Source organism: Hemicordylus capensis, chromosome 1, assembly GCF_027244095.1.
Source record: "Hemicordylus capensis ecotype Gifberg chromosome 1, rHemCap1.1.pri, whole genome shotgun sequence".
Classification (NCBI taxonomy): domain Eukaryota; kingdom Metazoa; phylum Chordata; class Lepidosauria; order Squamata; family Cordylidae; genus Hemicordylus; species Hemicordylus capensis.
The window spans coordinates 267,638,448-267,663,222 of record NC_069657.1 but is presented as its reverse complement, the minus strand read 5'-3'; the positions used below and the strand labels follow the sequence as shown (position 1 = coordinate 267,663,222).

Below are 24,775 nucleotides of genomic sequence, written 5' to 3'. Positions count from 1 at the left end.
TGTGGGCCAGCCTTCTCAATCTAGCAAGTTTGTTGGGTCTCATGGTGGCGGCTATGGTCTCGCCTTGGGCGAGGTTTTCATCTACGCCAGTTACAGTGGGCTGTCCTCCCTTACCAGCACAGGATTGCCCTCAAATGTGACAAGAACATTCATCTCTAGGTGTCTCTTCGCGAGTCGATTCGTTGGACTGCCCGGGGAACCTAGACAAGGGCAGGCTGTTCATAGAACCCGAGAGAGTGATGGTCACAATGGACGCCAGTCTATCGGGCTGGGGGGCTCACTGTTGGAACAGTTCTGCCCAGGGGCTTTGGTCGGTGGAAGTGTTGCTCCATAGCATAAACTGGCTCGAGCTGCGGGCTGTCTTTCTGGCCCTAAGAGCCTTCACGCCCTTGGTGAAGGGAAGGAATATCTTAATGTGTACAGAACAACTTAATATCCATTCTGGACCATCATGTAAACGGAATTTCCAATGTTCGGGCAGATTGGCTAAGACGGCAGGAGATCCAGCCAGCAGAATGGGGCCTGCACCCTCTAGCATTTAGGTGGCTGACAGAGCAGCTGGGGTGTCCCCAGACAGACTTGTTTGCATATCCTCAGAATGCCAAGATTCAGAGGTTTTACTCACGTTTCCCGATGTTGGGGGCAGAAGAGACGGATACGCTATCGGTGCCATGGCCTCCGTGTCTGCTGAATGCATTTCCTCCAGTGCCGCTGCTCTCCCGTTGCCTCAGGAAGCTGCGGGGTTCCCAGGCATCCCTGATATTGATTGCGTCTTTTTGGCCCAGAGGGCCTTGGTTTTCCGAGATCGTCGACTTGACCGTAGGTCATCCACTCAGTTTGCCAGACCATCCAGTTCTGCTGTGTCAAGGTCCGATTTACCATCCTTGCATCTAGAAAGTGTTCAGCCAACAAGATTTACCAATCGACTTGGCGTAGTTTTCTGTGCTGGACAGCAAAGCTCTCCCTGCAGCTGGACAAGTGCAGGACGAGGCGATTACTAGGTTTTCTTCAGGATGGCCTTGCGCTTGGTCTGAAACCCAACACGCTTAAACACCAGGCGGCATGCTTGATCCAGATGTTGTTTCCTCATCAGCATTTGTTCAGGCGTGGCACCCTCTTCTACGCAAGTTCTTGAGGGGAGCAGCTTTGTTGTCTCCTCTGGTCTGCCATCGTTTTCCGTCATGGGATTTGCATATTGTGTTGTGGGGTCTGCAGTTTCCGCCATTTGAACCACTTTGATCTGTATCATTGCAGATGCTGTCCTGGAAGGTGGCCTTTTTAGTAGCTGTAACATCATCCAGGAGTGTTTCTGAATCGCAGGCTCTGTCAGTTAAGAGTAATTTGTGTATTTTCTCTAAGGACTCTGTGAGACTTATCCCGGATCCTTCGTTTATCCCTAAGGTAAAGTCTCAGTTTAATCGTGAGGCGGTCATTTAATTACCTTCTTTTTGTCCGGATGCTCGTCACCCTGCAGAGAAGGAGTGCAACCGGACGCAGGCTTTTCGTAAGTCAGATGCTCTTTTTGTGGCCTTTAAGGCTTCTAAGATGGGATGCAAGGTCTCTTCAGCCATTATTGCTCGATGGGTTCATTCATGCATTACGATGTTGTATGAAGCCCAGAAGCTTTCGGTGCCTGGTCAGATTACGGCGCACTCAACTACATCGGCAGCCACTTCCGCTGTGTTATCTTCACCGGTGTCCCATGAAGAGATTTGCAAGGCGGCTACTTGGTCGTCGCCTTTTACATTTTCAAGGCATTACAAGTTGGATGAACATGAAGCTGCCAGAGCAGCATTTGGTCGGAGGGTCCTGCAACAGGTCCTTCCGGGTCAGTAGCTCCAGCTTGGGTATTTTCCCTCCCGTGGTTGGTGCTGTGGTATGTCCCAAGCTTGGGTGGCTGAATTAGTGGCTGAAAATCCACCATAAGAGAGAGCCTCTGACTGTGTAGGTTTGCTGCAGAGTCCTCAATCTCCCCCTCTTCCGAGGAGGAGGGCCCCTTGTCTGGGTTGCCCAGCAATGTCTCCGACCCACTGACCCTGGGTCGCAATAAATCTGGGGAGTCCTCTCCTGACTCGTCTGAAGACTCCCCCTACCCCTGGGCACAGAGTCCTGGCGTATAGCCACCCTGGGCTGCTTAGCGGGCACCGTCTCCTCCTGAGAGTCTGAGGGCGATACATGGATCACAGCCTGCCTTGCAATGCCTTGCAGGCTTCCGCACTTTAAGCGCCGCTGCCAGTGAGACCTGAATGGCCTCCTGAATCCAGCCCTTTACAGTGGCAGCATCAGGGGGAACCCCCACATTCCCTGTAGGAGTAGGCCCTGAGGGAGGGGCCACATAGGGGGCATCTGCACTCACCTCCTCCCCCCCGAGCAAGTCCCAAGCTTGGGTGACCTCCTACACCAGCCGAGAAATATTTAATCTTACCAGTAGGTTTAGGTAGACTTTTTGTATTCTTCATAACGTCTGCTAACACACGACGTAATTCATCCTTAGGCTGAAATAAAATTTTGTTAGTTAGGTCAACTGTAATTTGTAGTTTCAGTTTTTACATTGTAAAAGTTACTAAGAAATAAGAAGGCCGTTCTCACAACCAAAACGGGGGAAGGGTGCGAGCAGAAGAGAAGTCAAGCTCTTACCTTCCTGATTCCACAAAATATGAGCCTCCTCTCAGCTCTGTTGCTCGTGCTCGCACATGAGCAGAGTGGCGGTGAGCTCCAAAGCTCAGAAGGGAGAAGGAAAACTTCTGCTGGGTCTTCCAGAATCCCACAATGCAATGCCCGAGCAGTGGAGCCGCTGCCCTCAGCACTGAAGCAGCTTCACTCTGCTGAGCCCTTCTTCCCACCCACCCCAACTCTCTGATCAACATGGCTGCCAAGGAGCAGTACTGAAAGTGAAGGCGGCACTCACAACCTGTAGAGGAGACAGGCGTTTATTCTCCCCCTACCTTTTAACCTAGGTGGCCAATCTGGGCTACCCAGGAAGGAAGCTTCTGGGTCGGGACTCGTGAGGGCTCCAGCTTCCACAGACCAGAGCTACCTGGGTAGGAAAGGGTTGACCCAGGTAGTTTTGATCATGAGAACAGCCTTAATATGTTATCCCTTGTTTTTAGATTGTGAGCCCTTTTGGGACAGGAACCATTATTTCTTTTCCTTTTCTAGGTAAACTACTTTGATAATGTTTTTTGTTAAAAAGCAATATATAAACATTCAATAATAAACCCTTAGAGCTATGCCTCTCATGTAAAGGATTTCCAAAAGTTAACTTCCAATTAAATTTAATATTAGCACAACTTAAATATGAAACTATATAGCAATTAGAGCTTACCTGTGCACCTGCCAGAACTGCCTCTTCATATATAGCAATTATTTTTTCAGTGGAGTTGACCTGTTCAAGACGCATGCGACATACCCAATATTTGGCTAATTTTTTTGCATCTGGGACACTGTGGATCAGCCCTTCCAAAGTGGATTGTATATTATCACCTGAATAACCCTGAAGAGAGGTATAAAAGGATGAGGAGATGGGGGGGGGGGTTTGCCAGCTTTTACAACTACACTTCTGAAACCACTAAATTCCAGAGAGGTAGACATGTAGTGGCAACCATATTGTAGTTTCCTGGTGGTTGTTAATCTTTTGTTCTCAATCTGCTAAGGGAGAGTCCAGCTATAGGAAATAGCTAGCAAACAGAAACTTATCCCCAGGTACCATCAGTTATTATTGTGTTCTACTTCTAACTAGCTAGGAACAGAGATTTGTGACATCAGAAGTATTTGTGGCCACCCTCAGGAAAAAGATTTATAGATAAGAAAGCAGCTCTGTTTTGTTCAGGTTGCATTTTTCAAATCTTCCTACATACAGCAGAGAAAAAGCTGAAAATAGGACTTTCTAAATAGCCTATTGATTCTTTCTTTAAATTTCGTCCAAAAGTGAGGCCAAGTTCTGAAATTCTGACATGGTTATACTTTACACAGCTTCACAGGGCTGGATGGGAGTAATGGGATTTTAATGCTAAAAGTTTATTTCATAATGGTTGTGATTTAACAAATGCCTCACCGTCTCAATTAAACACAGGCATTTCTTAAGAGTCTTATTGACTGCATTGCTGAATAACTCTTGTTCATCTTCTTCTGCTATGGCAGCCCAGAAGGATTCAACTGGTTCTTTTACAGGCTGAGAATCTGCAGATAAGGGAGCGGGCACTTTCTTTGCCCCCTTCCCTTTACATGCCTGCCATTCAGCCAGTTGGGATCTGCAAATAAAGAGGTCAATATGTTAGGAAGTTATCATAGGAGCATAGGAAGCTGCCATATACTGAGTCAGACCCATTGGTCTATCTAGTTCTGTATTATCTTCACAGACTGGCAGTGGCTTCTGCAAGGTTAGAAACATAGGAAGCTGCCATATACTGAGTCGGACCATAGGTCCATCTCGCTCAGTATTGTCTACATAGACTGGCAGCGGCTTCTCCAAGGTTGCAGGCAGGAATTTCTCTCAGCCCTATTTTGGAGATGCCAGGGAAGGAACTTGGAGCCTAGATGCTCTTCCCAGAGCAGCTCCATTCCCCGAGGTGAATATCTTACAGTGCTCACACTTCTAGTCTCCCTTTCACATGCAACCAGGGCAGATCCTGCTTAGCTAAAGGGGACAAGTCATGCTTGCTACCAACAAGACCAGCTCTCTTTCCCAAATCTCTCAGGAATCTCTCTCAGCCCAATCTTGGAGATGCCAGGAAACCTTCTGTTCTTCCAAGAGCGGCTTCATCCCCTGAGGGGAATATCTTTCAGTGCTCACACATCAAGTCTCCCATTCATTCATATGCAACCAGGGCAGACCATGCTTAGCTAAGGGGACAAGTCATGCTTGCTACCACAAGTTGAGATCATCCTAGTTACATGTCTTTGTGCAGACATAATGCTGACCAATAGCCTAACATGTTTAGACAACTGGGAGTGCTTCATGTACTCTTCATGCTTCAATTGAGAAACTAATTAGGTTTGGTGTTTTCCCTGCCTCGACATCAATGTTAGCCTGAGTTTGCAAACCCTTTTAAAATCATGGTTGTAAACGAAGGTTTAATACTGTGATTAGTGAAAACATAACTGCAGACATAATACCAACCACATCTCCAAAACTGAGATTCCTTCCCCACTGGGATGGGGAAGAAACATGCGACTCTGCAGGATACGCATGATTACCTACCCATGATCACCTAGCCCTTAACCTCAGAAGTCCAGTGCTATAATGCAATTAACTTATAGTACTGAATGTCAAGGTTGAGAGCTAGGAGAGTAGGAAGCTGTTTATCTAGCCTGAAACCTGTGAGGAATACAGTGCAGGGCATATTTATGCTTATATGCTGTGCTCAGGAAATCCACTAGTCTACTTGTCTGTGACGAGTGAAAAATTATGCCTGAAGAGTGAAAAATCCTGTCGAGTCGTGTACCAACATAGCTTGACAAGTAAAATTTGTTTGTCTGGCTGGTGAAGAGAGCCAACATTTCTTGACCCCTGAATGCATGCATGCACATACGTGTGTGTATGTACACACATACACACATTCTCTATACTAACTACAGCACATGGCTCATCAATATAGGCGAAACAAGCACCCCTTTCTGGTGCAAACAGATCTTTGCCTTTGCATGCTCTCCTAATACCAATAGAGCATTGAATTTCCCTTTAAGTTGCTCTCAATACCCCTTTCTCTGGCTGGCTTTGAAGTTTTCAACAGCTTTTTCAATAATAAGATCTGCATTGGAAGATACAGTACTGCAAAGTATCAATGTACCACCACTAGAAATGTGAACAAAGGAGCTTCAAACTCGCCTAAGAATTCTGTCTGTCAAACAGTTTACTTTTTGGTGTCAAAACTGACCTACATATTAGACCTACAAGAGTATGTTACATATATAAAAAAGATAACCATGCATTAATAATATTTCCATTACCTTCTCACTTCCGCAGAGTCAGGCACAGTACTTCTCTTGTTAACCGATTCTGAAGCTGACATAATACTATAAGTTTCAGAAATAGGTTGTGCTAGAGTTCCTGTTACAGTTTTAGGTGGGAGCGTTTTCTTTGTTCTAGGTACAGAATTATTGGCATTGTATGTAACTGTCTTTAACAGTGGTTTCCAGTTCCTGTCAGGCTTTTTTTGGACAGCCACTTTGGATGTAGACTGTTTCTCGGGGTTCATAATGGATTTGGGATGGCTAACGGGCACCCTCACAGGTGGCCTGGTCTGAAGTGAAACAATAACTACAGGTTTAGAAGCACTAACTGTGTTATTGGTTGTGACATCTCTCAGTCTCGTATTGTTGCTTGCAAGTCCAGTACTCATTGCTGGCTTAGTAGGAGCCTCCAAAGTGTTTTTACTATTCTCATTTCCTGCTCTTTTTCTGAAAGAGTTTATCTTAGATGAGATTACCTTACCACGATATGAGCCAAGCACACGTTTCTCTGGAAGGCGTACCCCAGAGTTGTGTGTGGCTATTTTCAGCTGTTTCTCTTTTGTACTTCTTTTGAGTAAGAAGTTCTGACTAAATGACATGCGCACATTTTTAGTTTCAGCAGGTTTAACTTCAGAAATAACTTCTGTATTAGTTAGAGAGCTACAGTTTGTAGCTAGACTATTTTGCTTCAATATGGCAGGAGACTTTAAGGCTTGTGGAGAAGCTATGCTCTTTTCTAGAATACTTGGTTCCGCTTGGTTCCATGTACACTGATTGGCATTTTCTTTGTCATCCTGAAATTAGAGTAATATAATTAGAGATGCTTCCCCCCTCCCACAAGTTTTCCAGCATAATAGTAGTACAATAATTTGAAACATAACAGAGCTCTAAGCACTTCTCAGATGTAGTGCACCTCCTATGCATTTTTCACCACAAAAAATGACAAATATTATTTCAGCATTGTATTTCCTAATCACACCACTAAGCAAGGACTTTTTTTTAAAGTAACATGCTTTCACAGGATAACATTAATAGCAGGAAACTGTGAAAACAGGACAATTGGTCAGAGTTAGTCATAAATATAGATATTTTTATAACTTTTATCTTAAAAAATGGAAGATTAATTTTCTCCTTTTTATTTTTATTGCCTTTAAGAGAAGGTAGCAATGGAAGGACAGGCAGGAGGAACAGATAGGAGAAATCATAGCTACCTTGTTGCCCACTTCATGTAAGAGCATAAAAAGGTACAGGGACATATTCTGGATTGTGACCTGGAAACCCTCGGACCCTACTCCTTCACATAGATAAGTTTACATATGTTCACAGGGATATCTCACTCTTTTTCTTAATTGCAAAATAGTTGTAATTCATCAGACCAAGATTCATCAGACTAGATTCATTCAGACCAAAATCCAAGTGAATAAATACCAAAGAATGAATATTTGAAATGTTAGGACTTACCATTTTTTTGCCTTGTTATTCAAGTCTTGTTTTGCAGCTTCACTTGATTAATTGTTCCTATAATCAGTTTAGGGAGAGAGAGAGAGAAATTCAATGCAAAATTAGCTTTTATGGCACACAGTACAAAATAGCTTTATTTTTACTTATTCCTTCCAGTACAAAAAACTAAGTGGCAATCCTATTTGCTAGTCCAGAGCTCTTGATTACTTACCTGCACCCCCACCACACACATGACAGTTTCTTCAGGGGCAAAGGAAAGCTGAACCTCCCACTACCCTTCAGAAGCAATCTTTGGAGGAGTTTCCCCTGACTAGATAGGAATCGAGGGGTAGGTGTGGGCACTTTTGTTTAGGCACCACACCTAAATAAGGTGGTATGGGCCTTCCCCTCAGACTAGCAATGTCTGACATCAGCCTTTCTATTTTCCAGCCCTTCTACCAGAAATTCTTAACTAGAGATACCAGAGATTTAACCTGAGATTTCATACATGCAAAACAGTCTGTCACTAGCCCTTATATATCAGTCCTACAGTCTGCCACTGTTAAGTTGTGTGCATGCGCAAGTTTTTGGATGTCCACTCAGTTCAATTTAGATCCCACTCAGGCTGAATCAGGAAGGCCCCATTCTGAATGCAGGTGTGCGCACACTGCCTAGATACTGACGCCCAGAACAAAAACTCATTCTGCGCAGAGATTTAAAAAAAATAAAAAATTAGAGAGACCACTGCAGTCTCCCTAGTTGCCATTATAACCTTTGCTCTCTGGGCTAGTTCAGATGTCATACTAAGTCACAGCTTAAGCCTAGAGCCCACACATAGGAACAGCCCTGCTGGATCAGGCCCAAGGCCCATCCAGTCCAGCATCCTGTTTCACACAATGGCTCACCAGATGCCTCTGAGAAGCTCACAGGCAAGAGCATGCCCTATAGCCACCACACTAGTAGCCATTGATAGACCTGACCCCCATGATTTGTCTAAGCCCCTTTTAAAGCCATCCAAGCTAGCAGCCACCACCACATCCCATAGCAGAGTATTCCATAAATTTTTATTTATTGCTTTTCCTTCAAGGAGCCCAGAGCAGTGTATATGCTGTGAGGTAAGTTAGGCTGAGAGAAAAGTGACTGGCCCAGAGTCACCTAGTGAATTTCATGGCTGAATGGGGATTTGAACTCAAGTCTCCCAATCCTAGTCCAACAATCTAACCACTACACTATGCTATTAATTATGCTGATTAATTTTGTGCTGTGTGAAAGAGTACTCCTTTTTGTCAGTCCTAAATTTCCCAGCCTTCAGTTTCATGGGATAATTCCTGGTTCTGGTGTTATTAGAAAGGGAGAAAATTTTCTCTGTCCACTCCCTCTGTTCTATGCATAATTTTATACAACTCTATCATGTCCCCCATAGTTGCCTCATTTCCAAACTAAAAAGCCCCAGATGCTGTAGCCTTGCCTCATAAGAAAGGTGCTTCAGGCCCTTGTTCATCTTGGTTGCCCTCTTTTGCACCTTTTCCAGTTCCACAATGTCCTTCTTAAGATATGGTGACCAGAACTGCAGAAAGTACTCCAAATGTGGCCACACCATAGGTTTGTATAATATCAGCATTCTTATTTTCAACCTCCTTCCTAGTGATCCCTAGCATGGAATTTGTCTTTTTCAGAGCTGCCACGCACTGAGTCGACACTTTCAATGAGCTTTCCACCATGACCCCAAGATCTCTCTCCTGGTCATTCACTGACAGTTCAGAGCCCATCAATGTATAAGTGAAGTTGGGGGTCCCCCCCAATATGCATCACTTTATACTTGCTTATGCTGAACCGCATTTGCCATTTTGTCATCCACTTACTGAGCTTAGAGAGAGCCTTTTGGAGCTCCTCACAATCCATTGTTGATTTCACTACCCTAAATAGTGTAGTGTCACCTGTAAGTCTGGCCACTTCGCTGCTTCCCCCAACACATGCAAATCCTTTCCCTGAGTGCATGAGCCTCCAAGGAATTCTGCCTCCAATTTAGGTTAGAAACAAGCCATTATCAGTTGTGACAACCAAACCAACCAATCTTGATTAGTCTAACCAACTTAAGAATAGTCCTACTTGATATAAACCTAGATCTGAAATTCATTTCTAGTTTCCTAGTCCTAAAATGGGAAACAACACAATGTTTCCCTCTCATTTTTACCTGCATCTGGAATACTTAAGTCAGGAGCATGTTGCATATTTATTGCAAAGCCTAGAGACTTGGGTAGTGGGTGGTATACAAATATGCTAAAACAAATACCATTTACTGCTTTTATTGGATTCGAGACTGCATTGACCAATAGCTAAGCATTCAGAAAACCTACATAGGTGGCAACAGGCACTCCACAAGAAGGAAGAATTCAAGGTTCAGGAAGTTTTGCCTTTTTTTCCCTTTTTAGCCTGCTACAGTCAAGACGATAAGGACATCGATGCACTTCAAATATTTTGAAAGACATTAGAAGAGCCGCCAGAGTAAGTCAGCAACGGCAACACCAGCCTGCTAAAATGGATCTCCTTTTTCTCGCTTCCACGGAAAAGATTGAGAGGGTAGCTAACAAGGGTGCTATGCTTCGCCAATAGAATATGAACAAAAAACCTAGATCTGAAATTCACTTCTAGTTTCCTAGTCCCAAAAGCAACCCCCTGCCCGACCCGACAACCGAAGGGAAAGCTCACCAAGACGCGCGCACCCCAACGAAGTTACCGCAAGCAGCAGCAGCACCGATCGTCCCAGCAGCAGGCTCAGCCAGTTTGAATTGAATCACGCGCGATGCAAACACCCTGTCCAAGCGCCCCCACCGATTGGCCTAGGCGAGGCCTCGGAACTTGAATTAGCCAATTAGAAAGAAAGAACGAGAGGGGCGGTGCTACTAGCTGGAAAAGAAACCAAGCTCGGACAGACGAACAACAGCGCCTTACTTCCGACTCCCATTTGACGGAGAGTGGAATTAGAACATTTGTAGATCCAATGGCTTATCCAGGCTTGCCTCGGAGCTTTGGATGCAGAAATCTTCAGTTTGCGAAGATCTAGTGCTAGCTGAACATGAGAGGCAAAGCAGTACCTTGGATCCTATGCATAGTTACCTGCTGGTCACCAATATTGAACACAGTTGGCCTTCGTTTTGGGTAAAATTATGTATGCACAGCGAGGAAGTAACTACCTAGGGAGCAAGAGGTTGCTGGTTCGAATTCATGCTGGTATGTTTTCCAGACTATGGGAAACACCTAAATTAGGCAGCAGGGATATAGGAAGATGCTGAAAGGCATCATCTCACACTGCATGGGAGGAAGCAATGGTAAACCCGTCCTGTATTCTACCAAAGAAAACCACAAGGCTCGGTGGGCCCCAGGAGTCGAAATCAGCTTGTCAACACACCTTACCTTTACCATGTACTCACTGAGTAACCTGAGGCAAACCATTCGGCTTCAAGCTACCATTGACAACAGCGGGATAATAATAGCGACCTGCCTTACACAGGATTATTGCAGCAGGGTGGCCAACATTATGTTGGACTAATACTGGTCAGGACACAAGAGGGGAGGGGGGAGTCTCGTGGGTGGTGCTTGGCCCCATATGGGAAGGGCGGGGGAGAATGTGTTATCTGAATAGGGAAGGAGGAACCGGCAGGGCGAAGTTTTATTTTATGAAGGGAGACTTGAAGGGCACTGCAGAGCGGGACGTGGATGGTATAGCCAAAAAATAAAATAAAATAAAATAAAATGGCAGAGGATGGTGGTAGCGGCCGCAAAATGGCCTGAGGCAGTAGCCTCAGCTGGCCCGAGAGGCGGCGGGATGACCCCCGCCCCAAATAGCGCACAGATGCTCCGTACGGGTCGGCTAGTATTTTATTAATTACCCCACCGTTTTTAAGAGTTGTATTTCACTAATCATAATATAATCACATCATAATTATAATTTTATAGGCTCATTATAGCTATGGATTCACAGCATTTTAGGTGTATCTATCTGGTTTATAATAATTTTAATGAGTTTTATTTCATTGTGTGCTGGTCTTTGACCGTAATAAAGATGATTGATTGATATTTCAAGGGTCCAAATCTGCCAGCTCCAGGGCGACTCGGGCTCTTACCACTCCACTCCCCCACCCCATCTCTCTGGCCTAAAAGGTTTCCAGGGAGACCGCGCTGAGTCTCTTCCTGCCGCCAGCCCGCGGCAAGCTAGTTTGCTCGCCAGGGGCACCGAGTCACAATTCTCCTCCTCCTCCTCCTCCCGATGGCGGCGGCGGCGGCGGCGTAGTAGTCCTCTCGCTTCCTCCTTGCCCTTCCACACTCCTTCTCCAGTCCACGCAACAGACTCGAAAGACGGGACGGTTGAGAGAGGACAGCCAAACGAGGGGCCTTTTCCTATGATAGTGCGCCTCCCTCCAAAATGGCGGAGCCTGACGTCACCCTCCCCGCCCCAGCCCAGATGCCGGAGCTTTGCAAGCGGGAGGAGGAGGACTAGGTGCCCTTCCGTCGTGCATCCTGGGAGAGGGGAGCGCGCGCCGCCGCCGCCGCCGCCGCCATGGATCGCTTCGCCTGGACCAGCGGCCTCCTCGAGATCCATGAGAGCCTTGTTACGCAGCAGCGCGGGGTCCGCCTCTACGATGGGGAGGAGAAGGTCAGGGCGGCGGGGCGAGGAGAGAGGACGCCGGCTGAGCTGAGGCAGCGGTCGTGCTAGAGGCCGGGGATGGTGGTGGGCCCCCCCGGCCTGCGCCTAGACGGAGGAGGAGGGAGGAGGAGGGTCGCCTCCGAGTCCTCCTTCCTTCCTGCGGGCTGGAGGAGAGAGGAGAAGACGGGAGGGGGGGCCCTCCGGGGGGAAGAAGCCGCCGCCGCCGCCGCCGCCTTCTGAGGAGCTCCTTAAACAGTACTCAAGTAGCAGTCTTGAGTATAATGTTGTAGCTTTCTCACTCCTCGCACTCTCTTCTGTAAAAAGCCCGTGCAAATAACATCCTCCGAAGTCTTCATGGCCACATACTAAGTTGTTAATGATTGCCTTTCTAAACCTCCCGTGTTCTCCGTCAGATTTACACGTTACGTTTTGGGTCGTGTGTGCAGTTCTACTTTTCATGACTAGCCCGTTCTTATGACAAACGGGTTGTGTGTAAAGGGAGAGCTTGCGTATTGTAAAGAACCCTGGGAGAGGCAGTGCAGTAAACACTGCGCTTACAAAAATTAAGATAAGATACATCACAAAGTCCTAGGCATAATGCCTGCTACTGACAATACATTTATAGAATAGCAATAAGCCAATACACAAAAACTAAATTTTTAAAAATGGGGGATGGGGAGCAAACAATAATCTGAGAAGGAATAAGCTCTTGGCTCTGTCTTCAGCTACAGTAAAAGTGATGTTATGGTCCTCCGACCTGACCCTATTTGTCTTTGGGGTCCGACCACTGCTGCTATTGCATCTCATGAGCCATGCTGGGCACTGGAGAAATTCCCCTTTCATAAATGGGCAGCATTTCAAGCCCAGCCAGTGCTGCCAGATGTTGGGGCCTACAGAGCTTTGAACCCTGAATTTCTGCAGTGATTTTTTTCATCTGTTTTCTGTGGCTCCTCTCATTTTGCATTACTGTACATAATTTCTTTACATTTTATTTGTATTCCCAAAGCCATCCTATGGATACCAATCATTTACACTGGAAGTGATCCAAAGTTTTGTCCTTATATATTTTCTGTTTTTTGAACTCTGCTGCCCAAATAGAGGGCATTTGCAAAATATCAATCATAATCATCAATAGATATATTTCTCTTAGGCATACCTGTCGCTAATTTCATGCGTGGCAGCTCTGGCGAGCTAATCCCATGCGTGGCAGCGCTTGCGAGAGTTCACAAGCAGCTACCAGATAGCAGTGGGGACAGGCGGATGGTGGCCAGGCCGGCCGGTGGACAGGGAGAGAAAGAGGAGGCCAGGCTGGATGGCGGGCAGGCAATGAGGGAAAGTGCCGGTTGGTGGGTGGTGAGGGCGGTGAGAGAAAGCGGACTGGGAGGGGGAGAATGGACTGGGGCTGAAGATGAAATGAAGATGAGGGGAAGAGAAGGGAGAACTAGGGGCGCAGATGCTCTGCACCGGATCAGTTAGTTGTGTAATATATAATTTTAAAACAAAGCTATTTCTACAAAGCCCATTTACAGGAAAGTTGCAATAGATATGTGAGCTGAATATATTTAAAGATACCTTTCCCCCCCTAGGTTAAGTTTGATACTGGGGTATTGCTACTGAGTACACACAGATTGATCTGGAGAGATCAGAAGAATCATGTAAGTACCACTACTCTGTTGTATCTGTAAATTCCATGTAATATGTTTCAGAAGAAGCGTAAAGTTAATTTGCCTTTGATGTAATGTGTGAGCTAAATGAAATGGCTCTTTTTAGTCTGTTTAAATAAAAACAGAAGCAAATGTCAGGGAACATTCATGAACTAAATAGGAATAACTTTGCTGGAACTATCAGTGGCTGTAGAAGCAGGTGTAGGAAGATTTGGATCAGATGATTTGGCAGGGACTAGAGACAGGGCCTTTTTGGTTGTGGCCCCTCAGCATTGGAACACCCTCCCTGAAGAGCGTGTGTCGCCATGCTCCCTCTCTGTGTTTTTAAAAAACATCTTAAAACAGACCTTTTAAAGGAGGCTTTTTAATGCTCCATTATTATTTTGTGTTATCTGATAGGTTCTTTAACTTTTTTAAATTTTCAGTTTTAATTTGAACAATAATTGTGGTTTTAAATCTGACTTATAAAAAAAATTAGTTAATTTTATTACTTGTATTGTATCTGTGTCTGTCTTATTGTTGTGAGCCGCCTCGAGCAGTAGTGCACTGGAGGGGCGGAGTATAAATATTTTAAATTAATAAATAAATAACAGGCCTGTGAAATTGTGAGTGAAGTTCTAGTCGGACCAAGGAGATCTGGATTCCCAATTAAGCTATGGAGTTTTCCCCTGAACAAGTCACCATCTTTCAATCTCATGTCTCCATCTGTACAACAGACATAACAGCCTCACAGGATTTTTGTTATGGATGTGCACGAACCGGCACATGGCCGGTTCGGCGAGGTGGCGGGGTGATACCTTTAAGCAGGAGGGAGGGTACTCTTAAACCCCCTGCCACTGCTGCGTTTCTCCCACTGGTGCTGTGCTGAAAATCGCTGGCGTGGAGCAGCAGCATACCCTCTTGCCATCCCGGTTAGCGATGTGCACATGTGCACCAGCCACTTCCAGTCTGCCGCTGACTGGGGGTGGCAAGAGGGTACGTTGCCACTCCGTGCCACCTATTTTAAGCACAGCTCTGGGGCAGGGGGAAGCACTTTCCCTTCTGCTTAAAGGTACCCCCCCACACACCAGCTGCTGGACCGCCAGACCAGTTTGGAGGTCCAGAAAAAGGCCTCCAAACTGGTTCGTGCACATCCCTAATTTTTGTAGGGGTAGTGAAATAACAATTACAGAGTACTTTGTTTTCTCAAATCCTAAATTATATTAGTGTTGCAATCCTCAAAGAGCCAGCAGGCAACACCTTTGCTTGCTCTGCTCTAAGGTTGCTGCAGCTCTTTGGCCTTGAAGGGACAGTGACAATTAGGGTGGCTCTGGAGATCTGAATTCATTTTCCTCAGTATAGGGAGGTTGTCCCCTTAACACTGGGTTGTCAGTCACCTCATGCTCCTAGACAGGGCCAATCAAAATTGAGCAGGCTGGTTCCTGTAGTCCAAGTAGCTGTCAATCTTGCCCCAGTTCTGGTCCTGTCTTGCTCCAGACTGGCAGCACCTGAAAAGAGTTCTTTTCGATTTGTTTTCCTTTTCTTCTTCTCACAGGCTAGTTCTGTTCTCTTTTGCTCCTTTTTGTTTCTCTGTGTGCCAAGCAGGGGTGGGAGGTGGGGAGTTGGCCGATTTCAAGAGTTGGGGGTCCGCAGTCCAGTCTCTTCTTGGGTTTTACTATATTTATGAGAAGAAATCAGAGGGGACTGTCTCTTCACAAAAAACTCTCCCTCAGTCCCAGATCTCTGTAGTATGAGCCACAGAGACTTAAGGTAGAGGCGTTACCTGGCTTAGTACATTTATGTTTATGGACTGGATACCAAAGGACACTCAAAACAACCCCAAGCAGGTTACATACTTGTTTTCTTTGTATTATTACCTCTAACATTATTTCAGTATTACCCACTGTTCTTTGGGGAAAATATTTCTTCAAGTCTGTATGTTAAATAATGAAATTGTTGTGCGTACTAAGTAATAATACATTCTTATATCAGCAGAATTACTAAGGAGAAAAAATAGTTTCTGGTGGACTCTGGGTTTTTTGTTTTACTTTTTCTTTATACATACCTGTATGTATAATTAGTCTATGAAATGTTTCATGACAGAGACTGCCAATGAGGCTAGCCTTCTTTTTCCCCTCATTGTTTGAGGGAGGAGGGGAAGTTTTCAGTGACCCCTTTGCAGCCACCTGTGCCTCCTGAAACTGCAGGTTCTCCAGCTCTCTCTTTCAGGAAGATAGTTTCAGAAGGCATAGATGGTTGCAGAAGGAAGAGGAGGTCATTGAAAATCACTGCTCACAAAACAGAAAAACCAGGTGCATTGATGGAGGGTTAGTTTAGATATCACCCAATATGTTGCAGAAAAACAATGTTGACATTTTTACAGTCTATTAGAATTCACATTATATTAACTCAAAAGTATCCTTGTTTTGTTCTCTGTTTCTTATTGTAGGAATGTTGTATGGCTATTCCTCTTTCCCAAATTGTTTTTATTGAAGAACAAGCAGCTGGGATAGGAAAAAGGTAGTATGTCTGTAGCTATATCCATTATAGTGGGAATTAGGCATGTGCCCGAAACGTTTCGGTAGTCAAAACGTTTCGACGCGGGGGGGGGCAGTTTCACCACCAGCGGGGGTAGTACTTTAAGGGCGGGAGAGGGTGTACTCACCCCTCCTGCTGCATTTCCCGCGCCGGCTCTCTGTTATTTTTAAGCCCCTCAGGGCGGCAACGTTCCTCCCTGCTGCCCCGTTTCCCCCATCGGCCAGAAGTTGCCGGAAGTAGCAAGCACACGTGTGTGCATGGCAGGCGGGTGCGCGGGCGCACGCATCAAGCACACGCACACTCGCTACTTCCGGCCGATGGGGGAATCGGGGCTGCAGGGAGGAACGCTGCCACCCCAAGGGGCTTAAAAATAACAGAGCGGGGGGGAAATAGCTGGCGGGGGAAATGCGGTGGGAGAGGTGAGTGCACCCTCCCCCACCCTTAAAGTACTACCCCTGCCGGCGCCGAAGATATTCGTGCACATCCCTAGTGGGAATACTAGCTTCCCTAGGTTACATGGATAATCTAGTATTTCACAAGGCATCCCATCCATGTTGCAAAATCCCTTTTGTAGAAGCACCAGTGGGAAAGAAGGTGAAAGATTTACCTTACTAAATCATTACAATTATTGTGATGTCTGTGCACCTGTTACTTTTTGTTCCTGTAGCCTCTAGTTGGCCACTTAGCTCAGAAGATCTCACTGTACTTGCCTCCCTGCAGCTTCTTTGCTTTCATGTTTAGGGCTTTGTTTCTTGCTGGCTTGCCAGTGCTTTCAAAGCAACAAAAGGACAACCTGATTTATTAACATTTGGCGGGCGGGGCGGGGGGAGGTTGCCTGTTTGCTGATTCTCGTAAGTAAGCTACCTGATACGTTCTTCTGAGGAAGCTCCCAGATAACAACTGAGTGTGTGCAGGTTGGGATGATGTATGCATGGCTGGTCAATATACTTAGGGCCGTTGTATCTTTTGGATTTCCTTACAGTTTACCAGGAATTTCTAAAAGTAGGCATGTTAATATATTGAGGTGAAATATTTGGACTGGGAAACATTTAATGTTTAAAAATATTGGACAATTGAATGATCCTTCAGAATGGTTTTGAAAATGTTCTGTTAATCCTGCCAATTACAAATTTGGCTCAGATTAAGTTATAGCAAACTAAATCAAATTTTTTAAAATTACATTTCTTGCTTTTCAGAAACAGACTTTTTATAACTGCTCTTCTTTTGTTTTGTTTTGCTCTTCCTTTTCCTATATGTTCAGTGCCAAAATAGTGGTACATCTTCATCCAGTACCTTCCAACAAGGAGCCTGGCCCTTTCCAGAGTAGTAAATACTCTTATATCAAGCTTTCTTTCAAAGAACATGGGCAGATTGAGGTATGTACAAGTGGCCCTCGTCATTCGTGGGGGTTCTGTTTTGGTCTACAACCATGGGTAACGAAACTGCAAATAGTGAAACCTAAAGTTAAAGGGAATTGGGTGGTTAGGTGCCGGAGCCCAGAAAAATGACCAAAACATCACTGTAAAGGCAGGATAAAAGCAGAGATAAGGATGGAGCACAGCACTGTTCCTTGGCCACCTCGTCTCTCTTGCTCTCCCACTCTCCAGTTCCTCTAGCAATGGCCCCCAGCTCCAACAGTAAGAAGTAATCATGAAGTTTCTTCACTCCTCTGTTGAAGACCAGCACTTAGCAGCATGAGCCCCTTGACCTGGTTGGTTGGAAGGTTGGCCGAGCAGGCAGCACAAAATGAAATTGAATTGAACAAAAGTGGAGGAGTTTCCTCACTCCACTGCTGTAGTTTGCAGCACTCCAGCGCTTTCCAGTCTCTGGCCTACAGCAGTAAAAATAAAATGCAGAGGAGTTAACTCACTCCACTGTGGTGGTGCTGGAGTTCACAGGACTCCAGCTCCAATCTTCTGCTTGGCACACAGATTAAGTAGCAGAAGGCGGCCCTGGAGAGGCAGACCTGCTGCCAGCATTGTCATTGTCATCCTCATCCTTGAAGCTGAAGAAAGTGGAGATGTCGCTTTCCAATGATGATACTGGAGCTGTGGTGCTGGTTGTGGAACCTTTCCAAAGTAACTGGTGATGGTGCTTTGCTTTGCAGAGCCTGGTAGGAGTCCTTATAGGGTTGCAAAGCAGCTTCCAGCTGCCTTTTGAACTTGATGCTGCAATCCATCAAAGGATCAGGTTCAATGACCTTGTTGGCCACGGCAGTCCCCAGTTGCAGAATCCCAGACAATTCCTTTGTGGTAAAGGGCTTCGAGAGGCATCTCCTCCTCTTTCTCACTCTCAGTAGCTGTCTGGATGATGCCCTTAAATTTCTCCTTTGTCAGTTCCTCCTGATAGATTTGGTGGAGTTCCTCCACCTCCAAAAGGTTCCATGAGAGTGGCTCAAAAAAAGGCTTCCAAGGGCTCCCACAGGCTTGCAAAGGCTCAAGAGAAATAACTCCCAAAGCCGCCAAAAGCTCCAGAGCAATGGCTCCCTAAGGATACCCAAGGCTGCCAAATGCTTTTAGAAGCTCAAATGGCTTTTAGAAGCACAGAAAAACTCAAAAAAAATGCAGACCAAAGCTCTCCATCCTCCTCCTCCAAACTGCTCTCACAACCCATGAAACACATGTAGCAAGAGCACAACCATAAAAGGGCAGTACAGCATGTACCAAAAACTGCAGATATGTGAAACCACTTACCACGGATAATGAGGTTAAGTATATATTGCCTGATGGCAAATACGCGAAATCGTGAGTGCCAAAACGGTGGATAAGGGGGGCCACCTGTATTTGTTTTGTGCTGCATGCTGACTTGGGAGGAAATCCCATGGCGGCTTCTGAGGGAGACGCAAGACAGCAAGGCCCAGTCCACCAGCTTGGTCATTTTAACATGTATGTAATTTTATTTAGGGATTGGTACATTAAGTTATTTAGGTTCCTTTCCCTCCCCCACCCCTTTTTCCTTTTGTATTGTAATCTATTCAGTTGGTTGCCATGACTTTACATTGCAAATAGGCTTGAGAGTTTTGGCAAAATAAAATTTATCCTATGTGTATAACTGGTGGTAATTGCTGTTTCTTTCTGTATAACACACAGGTATGGAGTGCAAAGTTTTTGCCATCTTTAATTATAATCAGTGCACTAAAATTCAAAGTGCAATATGTTTGTAGCTTTATGGAAACTTACTTTGATTTATTAAAGATATAGCACTCAATTTCTATTAAATTTTGGAATTACTACTGTCTGCTAACAAAACAAAATCACAGTTCTACAGGAGGCTGTCAGAAGAAATGACACAACGGAGATGGGAGAACATGCCTGTTTCGCAGACCATTCAGATTAACAAAGGCTCCCAGGTATTTATGCCGTGTCTGGTTATCAGACTTTTGCCTTTCTAATCCTGTGTGTGTTTACATGGAAGTAAGTCCCAATGTATTCAGTGGGCCTAGGATTGCACTGGAATATGAAGGCCCAGCGGAGGGGGTGGGGTGGAGAAAAGGTTCCCCCACCCCAAGCCTACAGATGAAAAACTGGACATTTCGGAAAAATAGAAAACCTGTTATGGAATTTTTTGCCACTTAGAATAATGCATGCAATTCTTTATAAGGCATGGTTTTAAAAATATCATCCCTACCCACCTTTCAAAATGCTGTCTAACAACTATGTAATACAAAGATGTTTTCTGTAAGACAATGAAAATACTAGATAATTGCAGTTTTAATCCTATATAATATAAAGTTTTCTAAAACTCTCAAATCCCACATGCACTAAGTCAGTGGCAGCACACCAGGAAGACGCATCTGCACTGCCGAAGACTTCCAGAGTGTGCGGTGGTGCCAGCATAGTGTGGTGGTTAGAGTGTTGGACTAGGACCGGGAAGACCCAAGTTCAAATTCCCATTCAACCATGAAACTCACTGGGTAACTCTGGGCCAGTCATATATCTCTCAGCCTAACCTACCCCACAGGGTTGTGAGGATAAAAATAAGCATGTACACTGCTCTGAGCTCCTTGGAGGAAGAGTGGGATATAAATATAAAACATTAAAATAAATTTATATCTACTTCCCCTGGAAATGCCCTGTGCTCTCTGAAATCAGCTTTTAAAATAGAGTATTGTTAAATATGTAAATATGCAAATAAGAAGAAATATAATAATCTATAGTAGTAATACAACTTACTTTGCTCTTTGCAGAATATTTTCATACACCATCGGCAATGAGTTCAGAATATAACTGATTGAGGTCATTCACACGACCTCATGCTGCCACTTGGGAGGGCTGGAGCTCGCCTGCCTTCCCTGGCAGATGAGTGGTGGCCATCTTTGCCTCCGCTGCACTGCGCGTCCACATGAGCAGTGGCATGGCAGAGGCCAATCAGGAGATTGGGATCGGGAGGAGCAAGTCCTCTTGCAACCCAGAGAGACCTATGCCAGCAGCGCAGTGGCTGCTCTCAGGGCTCCTTCCCCCTGGCTCTCAGCCCCAAATGGCGGCAGGCTGGGGGGAAGCAGCCAACCAGGCAACAGTTGCCCAGATGATAGCCTGCCATGATAGAATGAACCCATGGTTCGTTGTTCCTGGAAAAAATGCTGGGTAGAAGAACGGCTACCCCCAGGTGGAGCAGCGGGCTCCCAGTGCTCCAGATGACACAAGCTTCATGGGTTACCCCAGGCAGTTCATGGCCTGAGAATAGCCTTATTTTATGCCAAAAATCCAAGATGTTATAAGACACAGAGTAATGATGGGGAGAGAACTTTAAGCACTTTTTTCCTTATTCTTTTATCTGAGGTCTTTCTTTTTCAGACAGGAAGAATAAGAGCTGCAGGAATCGTAGGTATTGAGAGGAAATTAGAAGAAAGAAGAAAAGAGATGGATAAAAACATTTCCGAGGTCAGTAAACTTTAAGAAAAATTGAGGTCCAATGTATAACTGGCAAACTTTGATTAAAGGTGCTTGTCTGCTGCTGTTTCTCATCTGCTCAGGACTCAGCTTCATAAATTAACTCATGTCTCCATAGTGCAGCAGCCTCTTGAAGCAGAGCAATGGCCCTAACTGTTGTTTATCAGTGGTCTGTGCATTCAGGCATAAAAGCCAACCACAGTTGGCACAAACAGAGGCTTGCAAACCAGCATCAAACCATGGCTTCAGATCCTGGTCAGTTGGCTTCAAACAAACCATGGTTTGTGGACAAGCTTGAGAGCAGATATTTATTTATTATTTCTCTGTGTAAATTGCCCTGAGCCATTTTTGGAAGGGCGGTATAGAAATCGAATTAATAGTAGTAGTAGTAGTAGTAGTAGTAGTAGTAGTAGTAGTAGTAGTAGGTGGTGTTACGTTTGAACCAGGCCACTGTTTCTTCAGTGAATTTCCCTTTTAGCAAGAGCTGGGCTAACTACCCCCCCCCCCAATAGCTTGTTATGCTGAAGGAATCTTCTTCTGAGTGGGAGATGGGGATACTTGGAGATGTTATACTAGAAGCTGCTGACAGAAAAACTCTGTAATAAGTAACTTTGGATAACAGCCAGAGTGCTGAACAGTTTAACCTAATTGTTGCACAGGACACAGACATCTTATTTAAGTTAATGCTTCTTTTGTGGAGAAATCCTGTTTTTCCCAGCACTTAAACAGCATAATTGATGGAGAAATACTATTCTTCCACAAGGTAGTGCATAAGTTGCAGTTGTGAGTGCTGTATCAGTTGTCAGTTCACCATCACTTATAGGTTCTTGTTATGTCATTGGTGATATTCTCCCTCCTCCGTTTTATTTTGTGAGCGTTAAAAAATATTTTTTCTTAAAGGCTAAGCATCAACAAGACTTTCCCATCCTCCCATTTTACTCGTCAAATTCTATACATTCCCTCTCCGGTGCCGTAGTGTATATTTTCACTGGTTGTAAAGGGGCAAATATATGCATCTATCTCATTTCCATTCATTGCATGGGGCTAGAATAGTTCAATGCAAACACAAATAGTTTGCTAAGGAAAAAAGTGTCTGAAATGACTCCCAAAAGCATTTCATTCGGGGTAGAAAAGAAAAACAGAGTCATAAAGGACTGTATCAAACTAGTTTAGTTTGTGGTGGGAAGGAAGAGGGGATTGAGAATTCTATAAACATAGCCATTTCTTTCTCCTAAAGTTATGTTTCCTGATATTTGTAATGGCTTACTGTTTGTCATTTCTGGTTATTGTTATTTGTTTTCTATTTTTTAGCCTACTTTCCTTAAGGAAAGCAAGCTTATGAGATCACCTGGCAGTCTGTAAGTGGGTGTCCCACCCCTCCACCATCAACTTTGCAATGCCTGGATCAATATGAACCAAATTGGCTACAGTTGTAGGGACACCTCATCAGCATAGTTTGTGATCATGTCATCCATCCCAGTTCAAGATGGCAGACCCATGAATGTTTGAGTTGCAAGTGGGCTAACTTGTGAACTGCCTAACTGATTTGAACCAAATCTGGTAGGGACACATAGGGACGGCTCAAGGGCATCGTTTGTAATGATATCATCCACCCTGATTCAAGATGGCAGACATGTGAACGTTTGAGGTGTAAGTGGACTGACTTGTGTGGATGTGGATGGTAATCCTCAATTAAGATTATTATTATTATTATTTATTGTAAACCGCCCAGAGATGAAAGTTTGGGGCGGTATACAAATTTGATAGATAGATAGATAGGTAGATAGATAGATAGATAGATAGATAGTGAAAGGAAAGTAGGTGGATTAGTTCTTACCGGAACAACTTGTTATTTGGAGTGCTCGTTCTCTCTCACTCTCTCTCTCTCTCTCTCTCTCTCTCTCTCTCTCTCTCGCGCATATATATATATATAGAGAGAGAGAGTGAGTTTGTTTTGGATTTTCTATTATTGTAAACATCTAGAAAAAATGAATTTGGGTGAGGGGAAGATAAATGAAGAACCTTCTAGACTAGAGAATGGGCTTCCTCTGTAGTTCTAGTCACAATCTGGAATTCAGTTTAGAGTAAGTTTATTTATAGAGCACAAGATTAGAATTAAACTCAGATGCCTAGCAATGGATAACATCCAGACTACTGTTCCATAGCAAAATGTGACTTTTGCAAGTGGAGGTGGCATTGCACTAGCACAAGGATTCCTTCTGCTAGTACAACACCCCTTCTGTTCACAGAAGTGATGTTCTGCTGATGGACCTTTTTTCTGGATGTCAGCCAGTATGTTTAATGGTTGATCTTACAAACTAAATTATTGAAAAGGAAAACACACTGCTGCTTTTCTCAGAATGGAGACTTGGACATATCCGGACAGACTGATGATTATTGCAAAAAGAACTTTTTCTAGGTGTTGGTTGTAAGAATCTTATGCCTGCATTTTTTTTGTATGGTGTTGTCATGCCTTATTGTGTGGTGGTGTTGTTTTTGCTGCAGATTAAATTACATTTCAGAAAAGGATATATTTCAGATAAAGTTTTTTTTACTATCCTGTTTTTACAACATTCTCACAAATATTTAGGGCAGTGTAAGGAAAAAGAATGTATGATGTCATTTACCCTGTTGCCACCACAGTCCTCTTTATCCAGTGAAGTGGAGTGGAAAAGGAGACTCCCCAAGCACACTGACATCAAGTTGCAGGGGCTTTTTAAATTAAATATTATTGAGGGGTGAGAGGAGGAGGAGATGTGGAGCTGTTATTTTTGTGGCAGCCATGTATCTCTCATAATATGTAGCTCCACCCTGCTTCTCTCACATTGTGTTTATCAGAGAATAAAGGAATCAAATTGTGGACATTGGAAAGGGCAAAACACTGTGAAATCCTGCTTGTTTCCAATCAGTTCATTTCATAACGGGTGGTCTGGGTTCCAGAATGGGCTTCCTGCACCTGCTGCTTGTTGCTGATAAACACTGATTCCATGAGCCCTTTGTTTGTCTGAGGAAATTCCTTTTAGGTGTGTGCACATTATCCTTTGTACTCAGGTTTGCCTCGAGTGGATCAGTTGAAGGGAAAATAATAAATACAATATGTTCTTTATTTATTTATTGCTGTTTGTTTGTTTTTTTGGTTGGGTAGTATTGTGCATGTTGTTGAGATCATGTATAAAATGTTAAAGGATTAGTTGTTTCCAGTTATGTTAAAGAAGTGAATTTGGCAAATAGGTAGAGGAGGGAGAAAGTGTTGCATGTTCTCACCAAGTGCACCTCAGCACTTTGCTGAGATGCTGGGTGCATTTGCACTTGGTGAAATTGTGACTACAGGAGGACTGCGTTAATCACTGGTCCAGCACTCATGGTTTCATCTATTCACGGCTGGGTAATTAATACCCGACCTTGCTATTCATGGAAAAAATAGAGAGGAAAAAATGGGGCCAAAATGGTGGGTTTTGCCTGATCTTTGGCTGCTTTTCGGCCCTCCGAATGCCCTGGACCACTCTGCAGCATAGTAGGGCATTTTAATCCCATTTTTGGGATGTGGCAAAAACTACAATTTCCAGCCATTTTGAGCAGTCCGGGAACCTAACCCCCTGATTCTCATATACCTAATGCCTTGTTATTCGTGGATTCGCTATCCATGGGCCCCTTTGGAACAGAACCCC

At 44.6% G+C, this 24,775-nt stretch overlaps 2 protein-coding genes across 8 annotated transcripts in view; one reads left to right on the top strand and one right to left on the bottom strand.

The window, feature by feature from the left end:
* CKAP2 (cytoskeleton associated protein 2) overlaps positions 1 to 11,654 on the bottom strand; it is a 17,095-nt gene extending 5,441 nt beyond the window's left edge. Inside the window, exons 1-6 of one of the 4 annotated variants that reach the window (XM_053285067.1) lie at positions 11,517 to 11,654; positions 7,414 to 7,470; positions 5,950 to 6,746; positions 4,055 to 4,250; positions 3,326 to 3,493; positions 2,426 to 2,495 (exon numbers count right to left, since the gene is read on the bottom strand). In XM_053285067.1, coding sequence (XP_053141042.1) covers positions 2,426 to 2,495; positions 3,326 to 3,493; positions 4,055 to 4,250; positions 5,950 to 6,746; positions 7,414 to 7,416 — 1,234 coding nt within the window. In that variant the 5' untranslated portion in view covers positions 7,417 to 7,470; positions 11,517 to 11,654. The other 3 variants (XM_053285069.1, XM_053285065.1, XM_053285068.1) reach the window with 3 other exon arrangements.
* Positions 10,847 to 24,775, top strand: part of VPS36 (vacuolar protein sorting 36 homolog) — a 27,048-nt gene continuing 13,119 nt past the window's right edge. For 3 of the 4 annotated variants that reach the window (XM_053285079.1, XM_053285078.1, XM_053285077.1), the window contains exons 1-6: positions 11,911 to 12,046; positions 13,624 to 13,692; positions 16,130 to 16,200; positions 17,480 to 17,594; positions 19,478 to 19,567; positions 21,012 to 21,098. In XM_053285079.1, coding sequence (XP_053141054.1) covers positions 11,951 to 12,046; positions 13,624 to 13,692; positions 16,130 to 16,200; positions 17,480 to 17,594; positions 19,478 to 19,567; positions 21,012 to 21,098 — 528 coding nt within the window. In that variant the 5' untranslated portion in view covers positions 11,911 to 11,950. Of the gene's footprint in view, positions 10,948 to 11,910; positions 12,047 to 13,623; positions 13,693 to 16,129; positions 16,201 to 17,479; positions 17,595 to 19,477; positions 19,568 to 21,011; positions 21,099 to 24,775 lie in introns of those variants that run through there. The other variant, XM_053285080.1, reaches the window with a different exon arrangement.